Genomic DNA, 12,655 nt, shown 5'->3' with positions numbered 1-12,655 from the left:
TGACTCACTCAGTGTCCAGCTGTCAATCTCTGGGTGTGTTTGAGGCACTACTTTACCACTTTATGCATTTTCACATTTCTATTCACTGCCTGATTATATCCATTCAGTACCTCACTGTTGGATGTTGATTGGTTCTCCTCCTTGAATAACTGGTTAAGGTTTTCCAATTGGCTGAGGCTTCAAATTGCTTTCTCCAAATTTCAGCGGGGTTAAGTTGAAATGGAAAAGAAATGATTTCTTAGATTCAGGGATCAGATGTGAGTGGAAATGTCTTTCTTCCAATCACTGCAGAAATGAAAACTTAAACCTTTGAGAAACATCATTGCAAAAATCAGACATTCGTGAGATATAGGTGGCTGTTGTTGAAAACAAACAAGACTCTGCTGATGTCTGATGTAGGAGTTATTTCACACTTTTCTGTGACTTTTAAATTTGGTTCCTGGAAATGGATCAGTCAATTAATAACAACAATAAATGTTTTTATATGCGAGTGCCTTTTATTTAAATTATAGAGGATGGTACACTGTACCATTACACTGTGGGTTAATATGTCTACACCACCTGACACCAGCGATACACATATGGTTAGTGACAGGCACCCAAATCTGGTATAGTAGTATTCCAGTAAGGCTGTGCACAAGCCAAGACTCAATGACACAATATGACTCCAGAGCCAAATGGCCACTAGGCTTTTGTATTACTTTAAATAAATCTCACTTTGGAGAGGGATCTGTTCCTCTCAACACTGATGCAGTGCAGTATCCTGGGGTTTGAATAAAGTGACTCAAAACACACCAGTGACTTCCATCTGCTCAGTGAGTTATTCTTATAAATTCTGCAATTAGATGCATAGTTAATTCCTGCTATCTATCAGTTTATAGCTTCAGCGCTTGTGAGTTTGGTGGTAAAGGCCACCAAGCTGTCAAGTGCTGGCACTAAGTCGAGAACATTTTATCTCTCAGCGCAGTGACTCGCTCAGTGACAGAGCTGAGGATTTTATTAAGTGTCTGGAAAAGTCATCATGAGGCATGTTTTCACACTTATTTTCAAACCTCACTCATTTTCCTTGCTAATAAAGACTTCAGCATTCTAAAGGGTAAATTTAAAGCCAATTTTTCATCAAGGAAAATATCCTTGCAGAAAAGGCGATTGCCGAGACAAAGTCTATAATAGTTAGTACAGCGTCACTGGGACAGGGACAAGCTCCTGTGCAAAATGTGATGACCATGAAGTGGAACTGCATAGGCAGCTTGGCAAAAGCTCTCAGGAAAACAACACGGCCTCCTGTTTGGAAGTGGAATCTGGAGATTCAAGGTCCATTAGAAATGGGCCTTAATAAATGAATGTAAGAGCAGAGAATGCGGGGAATAGAAAATCAGTTTAGAGCGTGTTGCAATAAGGAACTTTTTCTCATCTTTCCACTTCCAACTGTGACCACAACATCTCGAGAGGTAAAGGGATGTTTAAGAATGCATCACTCCAATCATCAGCTCTAGAGGGATGTGAAACTACAGTACAGCAGCAGCCTCCTACACACAACTCTGTCACCACCCCCACACATGTCAAACCTCCCATCTGTTTGGCCATTAATTAATATGGACAAGTAACTTGCATTTTCACAATAGACATGAACTAATAAGAACAACCATATAAGGAAGGCAGAATAACTGCTTTAAACTCGGCCCTTTGGCTTTTGGAAATAAAGTTTTTAGGTTTTGCACCAGACATTTAACACATACAAATTCAAGACATTCTTTCTTCTTCAGTGAGCAGTTGAAAACACAAATATGTCACACAGCAGGAGGGTGTCTTTGCAAATTTGAAGGTAGATTTATTTAAAAGCCATAAATATGCCCAAAGCACAGTCATCGCATACCTTGTCTATTTTGTGCTACAAAGAAGTGTAATGCACTGAGTTTGGTGCTGGAGTCTAATGCTTACAGGTACAGTTTACACACACCACCAAACCTATTTTCTGCATTAAAACTTGGTTTTGAATGGGTGGGTTCTATTGGGGGTATGTATGGAGGAATAAGATGAAAGCAGGTTCCGCATAGCCCAGAAAGGTGAAATACAAACAAATGAAATCACATCACCGGGTGGATGAAAGTGCTCGTGACGTTAGTGGAACAGGCAAATGATCGTTCCAACTGAGAAAAGGCCAGGAGGAAGGACCATTAACGCCCCTTTCAAATCCCTCACATGTTGGGGGCTGCTGTTGAGTACATCCAAAGTCTTCATTTCCTCCTCACCCACACACATACACACACCAGCGACAAGGGGCAGCAACCCTCCTTTGGCAGGGACACTAAGCACTGAACAGCTCAGAGCACAGCAGGAGGCTTTGGCCACCTGCACACTGTGGAGAGGAGATAGAGAGACAAATCCAACCACTGAAATTGGTGATAGACACTACAACATTTTGTTTTTCCACTCCGAGGATTTCTGCAATTTGTTTTCGAGGTTTACATTGTGCTTAGGTTTGAGGATTGGTACGGAACATAAGAAATCAAACATTTCCCATTGCTGTGGGTGTTAAAACGCATTCACTTTCATGGTAGGTCCCACACAGGAGAAAGAGAAAAATGCTTTTAATGTTCCCCAGGCCCTGCAAAGACCTATGCAAAATGTAAACATTGTTTGAGCCTGCTACCTTTGAGCGTTGTTACAAGGGCCCACTACTGTGCAGTGTTCATTAGAGTGGAAATGATATGTGCAAACAAAGAGAGCCGCCCAAGCAGCACATTTTTCGCCTCAGAATTGCAAATGAATGCAGCCTCCTCACCTGGTCCCTGCAGGCAATGTCCCAGTGTCTCCAATCAGTGCTTTATTGACAGCAGGCATCCAGCAGAAATCTGGGAGCTCTAATAGTTGAGGATGATGCCTGATAAACACGTCCTCTCCTCTAACTGCACCCCCCACATATTTTTCTGCCTGGCAGGGTGGCCTCCAACCAAGGTCAAAATGTGGAGCTGCTTGGCAAACAGGGCTGCTTATGCACACTGACACACAGTTTATTTAAGAGTCAGATCTGTTTGGCTGTTCTCCATCTGCTTTGTAATTTTAAAAAGGTGCATCTTTGTCCATACCGGCATAGAATCTCGTTAGATAAGACAAGTGGTTTCCATGAATATGTTGAGCAAAGTTCATCCAAATTCGAGATGAAACTTGAAGCATATGAGTCAACAACATACTTCTTTTCAAATGAAGTGCGCGTACAGTATTGTTAAGACTCCTGGCATTCATTAGTGCGTGGAGCAGCCCGGTACATGGAAGCACAGCATTACACTCCTAGTGCAGCAAATGTCTGCGGCCAAATCATTCTGTCTAAATAACGGGGAGGGTGGCACCGTAAACACAGACTTGCTTGGCTTTGTCGAGCTAATGACTTCCTGCTCCAGTGGCTTGTGAAACAGTGTTAGAGCCAAAATAAGTAAAATCGGGAGCAGAATTTAATCTGTCACTCAATGGAAAGCCTTTAAGCAGAAACATGCAGCCACCCAGAGGGTGCGCGCAAGTGAAGGGAAATTACAGCAAAAGCTCCCTGGCACAAAGTGAAGCACCAGAACAGGTTGTGTATAGGAATGAAGATTACAGATTGGTTGGATAAATAGGGGATTCTTTAAGGGAAAACACGGTGAATGTCAACCAAGGTGGTAATCTAAAACCATCAATCCCTTTGAATCCAGGTAAGCGTCACCTATGTAGAATGGAGATTGATGTGAGGAGGAAGACTGTGTTTGCTCTCAGTTTTTGATCTTTCAGAATTTGCCCCGAGCTTGGTTCAAAACCGTGTAGCTATGCCGCACTCATATTAACAACCCAAGTGTTGCAAGAGAGTGTGAGCAACGTTCAGTCTGCCTTTCCCAACTCCTCCGAATTAATCATTTCTGAGAATTGTTTGTTTCCCCTGCAGACCCCTGGGAAAACCGGATGGGTATGATGAGAAGCTACTCTGCAGTAGATGAGCTAAAATTAATCAAACACATCAATGACTTGTTTTGCTAAAACAGTCCTGCCTCTTACCTAACCTCCTTTTCTGCAACTGTTTTCAGAAGGTGTTGAATTCAAAACAAAATTGGGACCAAATTATACCTTACAGCAAGCCGACATTGATTCTGTCAACAAACCGCAGAATTTATTTGCTTAAAAAAAAAAAAAACCTCAACATTCATTCGTATTACAAATAGCGATCTGTTCCATATTGAAAACAGACTTTGAGCCTTTTAAAAGACGTGATGAAGTGTACAAACTTTTTAAGCATTATGTGTAATGCCAGCAACTCCAAGTTAGAGGCAATGGAACTTACAATACTATTTTCATTTAACAAGTGTATTTTGGCATCAAAGTTTCCACTTTTCCACATTAATATTCATGTCGGAAATAAAGAGAGAAAACTGAGGAAATAAGACATGAAATGCAGATTAGCTTCTTCTGAGAAGATATGCAAATACCGGGCCAGATACTTGAATCTTTTCTTTGCACAATCCACATGCACACACTGGTTACTGGTTATGCTTCAATATTCTAAATTACCTACACACCATTTATTACGTATTTAAAATGCATACGGTCAGAATAATTTATGGATATAATTATCATTTTTTAAGGCAAAAAAATGAAATACACAGTTTTATATGTGTCTGGACAGTAACATTGTTGTCTGTTTTTGACAGTTCAGATTTAAATCACATAAACTTGCTGATTTGCAAGAGCAGACTAGCTTTATTAAAGTGTGTGTTGGACAATATTCTATGGGGTGATACAGATTATATGGATGGCTAAATGATTATAAACATTCCCAAAACATACTCCTATAGAGTCACAGAGGTCTGAATCTTTGACAACTTGTTATGTGATAAATTAAGTCTATAAAAAACATTATAAGGATAGCACTCAATCAATGTCAATGTCTGAACCTTTTACATATCTCAATGCAACTCACAATATGAATAAGACAGCTCTTTGTTGGTGTTCATAGGAAAAAAAACATATAAGTACCTATAAATAGCCTAAACCCAGCTTATGCTCACATGCAAAACAATATTACGTATGTTAGTTTTGGCACCATGACATAGGAAGACAATGATGTATTGAAGATGATGTAATTATTTTACTGCTTGAATCAATATGGCAGAAAAAACAAAACAATGTGCACTGTATACCCATAACAAGTAACCATATACCATACACCATATACCCGAACACAAAATATTACTCTGTAGCATTCAGCTTAAAAATTAGCTTTAGTTCTTCCTATAAAGTAGAAATTTATGTAGGTCTCATTGTATCTAGTAAATGGGAAAAAAAACAACACGAAAAACACCGTCAATCTTTGCATCTCAAGGTCTATAAAGCTCATTTGAAAACTCCTTAATAACAGCAAACAAATACATTCCCCCCATTGAACTGCAAGAAATAGAATATATTTATATAGATATAAATGGACTGAGCAACGAGATGTCTGAGCTTTGACAGAGCTGAACCAAAAGCATTGTAGTCCACATAAATAAAGACTAGATGTCAAAAATTACATAAACCTTATATCAGTAAAATAGTTCTCCCACGAGCTTCAGAAAATCTAATTTCATTTGAATGTCATGTTCATGTTGATTCCATATATAGTATTATATATCTATAGCAAATCAATATATACATGTTTAAATAATGTTTTATCTTTATATAAATTTCTCAGCATACATAGAAAGGGAGTCTTCCTTAAATAGCCTGGTTTGAACAGAAATATATTTTCCAAAATAATTTTACTTTGATGTCAGCAATCATTAAAAGCATCACCTGCTCATGTGATGGATATCGCAACTTGGAACAAGAGCTACATGTAAACTTACAGCAATATAATTAATTGAAAAGGCGTTAATTCCTCCCTCTGTGCTCGTCCACACTAATGGGGAAGAGATAAGACCAGTCTTAATAGTTGGTTGGACCGTTTTGAAGACGTCCAGCCAGAGTGGGCTTATCTAAATCCTCTTGGCAGAGCTATCTGAATAGTCAGAGGAGAGCACTGAGGAGTGCTTAAATTTGCCTGAAAAGCAGCTCTTGCAAATGAAGCAGTGACAGAAGTTCTTCTGATAGTGCTCTACTTAACTCTTCGGTATTAACTACCTCATTCAGCATACCGTGTCAAATAAAGAAGAAAAAACACTCTTTAGTCATAAAAGCAACATGATGGCTGTGCCATAATAAGTAAAATCATGCCCAGGCTAAACTATTTGGAAATTGTGTTCTTTGTGTGCTTTTTCTTTGTCCTTTTCTTTGTCCTTCCAAGTGACTGCAAAGTTGTCTCCCTCCTGTGTGTGTTTGCGGTCTCTGAAAGCACGAGGTGACCTGAGTTTGGGTTAAGATGTGTTCTCTCCCAGTGTGCCTTCGCTCTCGCTCTGCCTCAGCACCTGCTTGCTAGAGTCTCTGTCCACCTCATCCTCTTCATCAGACCTGCCAACACACAGGTGTCTCCGATACACAGGAGGGCTATAGGGGTCAACAAACACACAGACAAAGCATTATATCATTGCCTGCTATTTAAAGGAAGAACAACACTGAAAGTGTGCGGAAAAAACATTAGTGTAAAATGTATTATTTATTATAATTACCAATTTAGACTGCAAAGAAACTCGACTAAGTCTTCTGGCACTTAACAACACATCCCCTTAAGCTATGATGCACACTGATGTCATGGCTGCTTACAGTATTTATTATAAATTCAATTAGTATTGGTCTCTTGTCCTTGGTTCAACTTTGATAATGTAATTAAACCACAAAAATTAACATAAAGCCAGATACTGAATGTAAGTAATATCTACACAAAATGTATACTTTGCATACACGAGCCTTGTTTAATATTAGCACACAGAGTTTTAGTAAATAGAATGAGAAGTTAGTGACATAAATGTGAGGGGTCAGATTGTGCAAGCACAGGTGTCTAATTTAAGTTTTTCATTATTATTCATCAATCACAGCTGAATACATTACATTTTGCTTCTTCAACCCACCACAATCATTAAAGGTCATTTAAAACCTGGGCTTTACATCCTTAGATAATGTTGCCATGACAACACATGTCATGGCAATCACTCCCTGCATTACTTGAATAGCAGCTTAATTCATAGATTTCATACATGCAGACGGTCATGAGCTCTGCTTTTTAATAGACATCCTGAGGTCAAGAAGCAAAAAACAACTGAAATATGCGGTTTCAGCACATGCATTACAGTATAGCAGTAAGAAGAGTCATTATGCAATTATTAATACAGTATGTAGGTATTCTGAACAGTGGTGAGGGGGCTCCCTAAAGTTGACACTTTGGTAGTTTCAGATAGTCAGCGACCGACAAATAGCATATGAGCAACCCAAACACATGATGCATGTAGTTAATATTAACGTTTCTGTTCTCCGAGAAGCACGATTAGGATGTAGGATGCATCACAAAACGTTCGGGGTCACGGAGGGCTGGAGCCTGACTAATTCAGGGCCATCACGAGCAGACAACCATTCACACTCGTGTATTTCGACTTAGGGAGGAAACCTCAGCAAACACGAGAAGAACACACAAACTGCACCGAGAAAGGCCACAGCTGGCCAGTGGAGTAGAAACGGGGACCTTCTGGCTGTGAGGCAGCTGTGCTAACCACGCCATCGCTGTGCTGCCCTGCATCATAACAACCACTATGCAGGAATACTGGAAGGGTGTTTAACCATTACCTTGTAACTGTGTATTACAGAGAAGCACTCTTGGTAAACTGCTGGTGCGGAGGCTGTCAAAGTTAACGTATAATGGGAAAAAAACAATGGCCTCCCACTGTTAGGAGTTATAGAATGGTAAACTGTTTACAATGTTGACATGGCGACATACTGCATGTGCCAGTAACATATTCAGTCCCCTACATCTGGCTTAACCCCCCTGCCAGGGAACATACTCAAGCATACGCAACGACAACTGAATTAAAAAATTAATTAATAAAAAAAAAAAAAAAGAGGCAGAAAACTGAAGCAAGCTGTCTCTCATTGTTTAAATCACACAGAGACCAAAAATGCTCCAACTGTCTGCAGAATGAATCTTAAAATAGATAGGCTTTTAAAGCTGGAATCTAATTTTAGCGCTTCAATTATAATGCAGAATGTTCATAGTAAATTATATCAACAGTCATGTCACAACTCTGTACACTCTGCTCAATTAACATGTGAAAGCAAAAATTGGTGTAATTTTATTCTTGTCTCATTGCCAACATCTGTTTAGAGCAGCCACAGCTAGACACCGCTCTTGTACCAACACCACGCACTCATAACTGTATCAAATACAACATCGGGGGGGAAAAAAAACAAAACACATTTGCAGAGACGTTATCTATCTTTGCAAAACAAAAAAGGAAAGAAATTTTTTCTTTAAAACAATAGTGTGCAACGTTTGTAATGGCTGGAGATGAGACAAATATACTTTACCGCAACAGGAAAAAAACAAAAAAAACAATGATAAATTATAATGCAATTATATATTACAGTGCGTCAACAGCTGTTTTTATCGGCATTTAGAAGCTAAAGTGACTTCAGTAAACTGGTGATGGGCAAGAGCAGAGGAGTCTTTTTAGTGGCATGCACTAATTGGAAAACATCACTTGTGAAAAACATGGTGAGGGAAGTCAACATTACAAACATTAATCAGAGTCAAACCATACAAAACACTCGCACACACAAAATTAGTGAGTGAAGCAGAATCCGTTTGAGACAAGCCAGGCTATTATCACCTTCCACTGTTGGTATCAGTCACTGTCAGGCCTGTAGAGGTACTTCATCATCAAGCTATCCACCTTCTTCTGCTTCTTCTTGGCATCCTTCTTTTTAGCGGTCCCATGACCAGCAGGCTCCTTCTCATCATCGGAGGGCTTTTTCGGGCCTCTTTTAACACTGCTGGAACTGCGGTAGGAGATGGTCGAGTCAGAGGAGGACTCTGAGGACGAGGAAGAGGAGGAGGAGGAGGAGGAGGAGGAGGAAGAATCCTCGGACTCACTTTGCTTCTTCTTAGATCTCTTCTTCGACTTCTTGCCCTTCTTCCCTTTTGAGCTCTTTCTGCTGTGACGACCATCTGAAGAGGAGGAATCTGACCGAGAGGCTTTACTTTTTTTCTCTTTTCGACTGCGGGAGCTTCTGGTGCTCAAGGTGCTGGACGGGCGATTAGCGTAGTCCAGAGCAGAGCCAGATGCAGAACGAAGCAGGCGGGATGTGCTACAGCCAAGCCCCGAGTCTTCTGTCTTCTTTCTACTGTCCTCACTTCCCGGACCCTTCTTCTGATCCCCTTCCTCGCCACTGGACTCGTCAAGTTTGCTGCGCTTAAACTTAATGGGTTTAAAGCTCAGCACCTCATTGATGGCAGCTTCCAAATCAGGGTCTAAATAGTTGCGGTGGGTGACTGTTTTAACGTCAGATGTATCTACCAAGTTGCCATCTGAGGCGCGAGCTTGAGGAGGGTTAGAAAAGCTGCGGCTGGCTGAACGGGGACTATAAGATGAAGTTCTCCCTTCGCTAAAAGCTAAGCTGTGGCCATCATCATTGTCATCATCTATATGCAAGCCGAATTCACTAAGGCCGCAGCTGCGGGCGACGGACAAGCGTGAGCCACTGCGTTTGTCATCTTTCCAAGAAGTGCTTCGATGCAAAGATCTGGGACTCGAGCGGCTGACACTACTTATAATAGACTTATTGTCATCATCCATGTCCATCATACCCCTTCTGGTGGACACCCTGCTTGGAGCAACAGAGGACATTGTAGACTCCTTATCAAATTCAGGACTGCTTCGGGAGGTCCAGCGAGACTCCAAGACCTTCCTGGCTCTGCTGGTAGCCTCTGAGTAGGCCAAGGAGATCACAGAGCCTTTGTCATCCAAGTCTTCCTGTGATTGGCTCTTCTTTCGATCCTCCTGGACCTCACCAGACTTAGACATGGCTTTGCGAATTGATGCATGGTCTGGCATGTCAGGCTGTTCTTTGAGAGTGCTGAACAGGGAGTTCTCATCACCTGCACCCCCTATGGAGTCTTTCAGATTGGAACGCTTCCTGTAGCTCAGGGAGCTCATGACAGAAACTGATCTGCTCTGCTCTACCTCTTTCCCATCTTTGCTTCCATCGTTCACCTTGTCTTTACCTTCTTTAACCTCTTTGGCATCTGCATTTGCTGAATATCTAAAGGGTTGTGTAATAAGATCAACACCAGAGACAACCAACAGAAAAAAGAAAAAAAGGATACAAAAGAGTCAGAAAAAGCCTTTACGTTCACGCAGCATCTCTTTATTAAACCACAGTTGAGCAATGATACTGTCTTCATATGTATCTCTAGTTTCAGACCCTGGGACCGGTCAAGACTCTGCTGCAAAATACCCATGTCTACTACTGTTATGTACAATATAGTCTGTGGAACGTGAGGCAATCAGCCAATAGTAAGATATATCTAACTATGGCAGAGGCATCATTTAGCAGACATGCCAACTGGCCACAGGCCACTTCAATAAATGTGACAGCAGCCGATTCCCCATTCCGCCTCCTGTCATTACACCGATTACTGAGAGAGATGACACCTAATCACATGAAATACCCATCCTTCTGTTGCAAACTGCCCCTGGGCATTTTTAAGCCTGGAAAAATGTGTAGTTTTATCAATTGCTTACCACAGGAATTAACATATTTATACTGCATGCCAGAGTGCAAACCGTCATTAGCACTAACCTGGTGCTCTTCAGGCTTCCCTCATCTGACAGGGTCTTGCCGGAGCCTTTGTTCTTCGAGAGCCAAGACTTGACTCCATCCACACGGTCCTCCACTTCTGAATCTGTTTCTGTCTCATCCCCACTGTGCAGAAACAAAATCAACTAGAGTTGGTGAGAAGCATCTTCCACGCCAACACAACACAGCAGAAATATTCACCATAACAAGTCATTTTCACATCACCAAATGCAAAAAACATTGGCTCTTTTTATACAAACCAACTTGTTATTAGAATTTTTCCTAATTTTGAGTTGCTTACTATTATTTAAAATGCACTTTTTCATTATAGTTCTACTATAATTCAAAAGCTGATAAATATCTAAGGGATTCCTTTAAATGACTTGTTTGATAATATTTTATGCAGCGTCGTGGTAATTGCAAAGGCAAAAAAAAAAATAATGTATTATCACATCTCAGAAGACCTTTGTTAGTAATGCCACTATTGAGACCTTCTGTTGGTAATTGTGTGTATTATGTCAGGGTCACATGGGTCAGTGGGATGCAAAGCAATCCAGATAGGCATGCATGATTATGCGATACAGTCATTTCTATATATCCAAGATTAAAGGGTTAAGAGACATCAGCGAGGGCAGCAAATGCATAATCTAGACACAATGTGGATGGAGCTCTTGGAGGCATAATTAACTTGTTTGGCTGCTTCTGTGCTGCTAGCATCTGTGTGGCATGTCACCTGCTCCTGGTGATTGTTATTGGAGTGGAGCCATGAGACAGCCCCACAGCCCTTTGCTTGACATAACAATCAATATACAGAGACCTGCAGATCGGGATGAAAAATCTTGCTAGATCCCACCTGGCTAAGGTCACTCCTCATTCATTCGTTTCAAATCCATGCGCCTTCTGAATTATGCACCCCATTGTCCTGCAAGCTTAATGAGACAAGAAATGGCGAGGAAAAGAAGGGAAGACTGACACTTCCTCTGAAGTCAATAACAGTCAGAATGTGTTTATGTGAAAAATCCCCCATTTGTTTGAGCACACACCGTTTCTAACGTCTAACTGCAGAGTTTTGTGCACAATCTTCCCTGGCTACATAAAGTGTGAAAATAATGTTTCACATTTTACGCAAGTAGTTTAAAAATTGCACAGAGAACATATGTCCTGCAGGACTATATAAACTATATAAACTGTGTTTGGTGTATATTGCTTTGGTGAGCTCTGTCAGGGAAATTAAATTCCACATGATACGGTTTGTGGTTTCCAAGCAAGACAACATACTGTATATTAATAACACTGATGACAGGGTTGTTGTAGAGGAGCTGCACATTTCAATTCCTCTTGATTTATTGCAGACTTTGAGTTTCATCTGTACTATTATTCATAGCCTTCCTTTCAGTATCTTTCGAAGAGTCATACTTCATCAATCTAAAATATTTGCCCTGTACATCACAGAATTGTAGGTATATTTCATCCAGTGTCTACAGACGGCTGACAATCATTAAAAATGAGGAACGGCAATGCAGGTAACAAATCGACAAGCATATCTATCTTAACCTCGGCACATGTCGCAAAATGCGTGTAAGGAGAAATCTAAGCTTTTGTCACACATTCAGTCATGTTTTTTTCCGAGAACAGAATGTCCTCTCTCCTCTTTTCTTTTCTTCTTTTTTTTTTTTTTTCAGTGGTCTGCCTAAAAGCGATTTTTTTTTTTTTCCATTACACAAGAAAGGTTGTGGCTGTGCTGGTGGTCTGTCAGCATTGTGAAGAAGTGAGCACAGACTGAAATAAGCCTCAGACTCTTGGGCTGAATTGTATTCACGCTTCCAAGCTAAGAGCATTTACATATTTAACTTTGTCATCATCGCCGTTATGGCCAGGCTTTCCTGGTGGAAGGTAATAATGATCCCAGAGACTAAATGGCCGGATTATA

The 12,655-nt window shown here is 40.7% G+C and overlaps 1 protein-coding gene across 11 annotated transcripts in view; it reads right to left on the bottom strand.

The window, feature by feature from the left end:
* Positions 1–4,705: 4,705 nt before the first annotated feature.
* The window catches only part of LOC137108970 (unconventional myosin-XVIIIa-like), a 59,655-nt gene continuing 51,705 nt past the window's right edge, over positions 4,706–12,655 (bottom strand). For 9 of the 11 annotated variants that reach the window (XM_067494217.1, XM_067494218.1, XM_067494219.1 and 6 more), the window contains 3 exons: positions 10,729–10,851; positions 8,757–10,188; positions 6,349–6,486 (listed from right to left, as the gene is read on the bottom strand). In XM_067494217.1, coding sequence (XP_067350318.1) covers positions 8,772–10,188; positions 10,729–10,851 — 1,540 coding nt within the window. In that variant the 3' untranslated portion in view covers positions 6,349–6,486; positions 8,757–8,771. Of the gene's footprint in view, positions 6,487–8,756; positions 10,189–10,728; positions 10,852–12,655 lie in introns of all 11 variants that reach the window. The other 2 variants (XM_067494225.1, XM_067494226.1) reach the window with 1 other exon arrangement.

The sequence above is a fragment of the Channa argus genome, chromosome 24 (assembly GCF_033026475.1).
Source record: "Channa argus isolate prfri chromosome 24, Channa argus male v1.0, whole genome shotgun sequence".
Lineage (NCBI taxonomy): Eukaryota > Metazoa > Chordata > Actinopteri > Anabantiformes > Channidae > Channa > Channa argus.
Note: the sequence above shows the minus strand (reverse complement) of the source record. Positions and strands in the feature narration are given on the sequence as shown.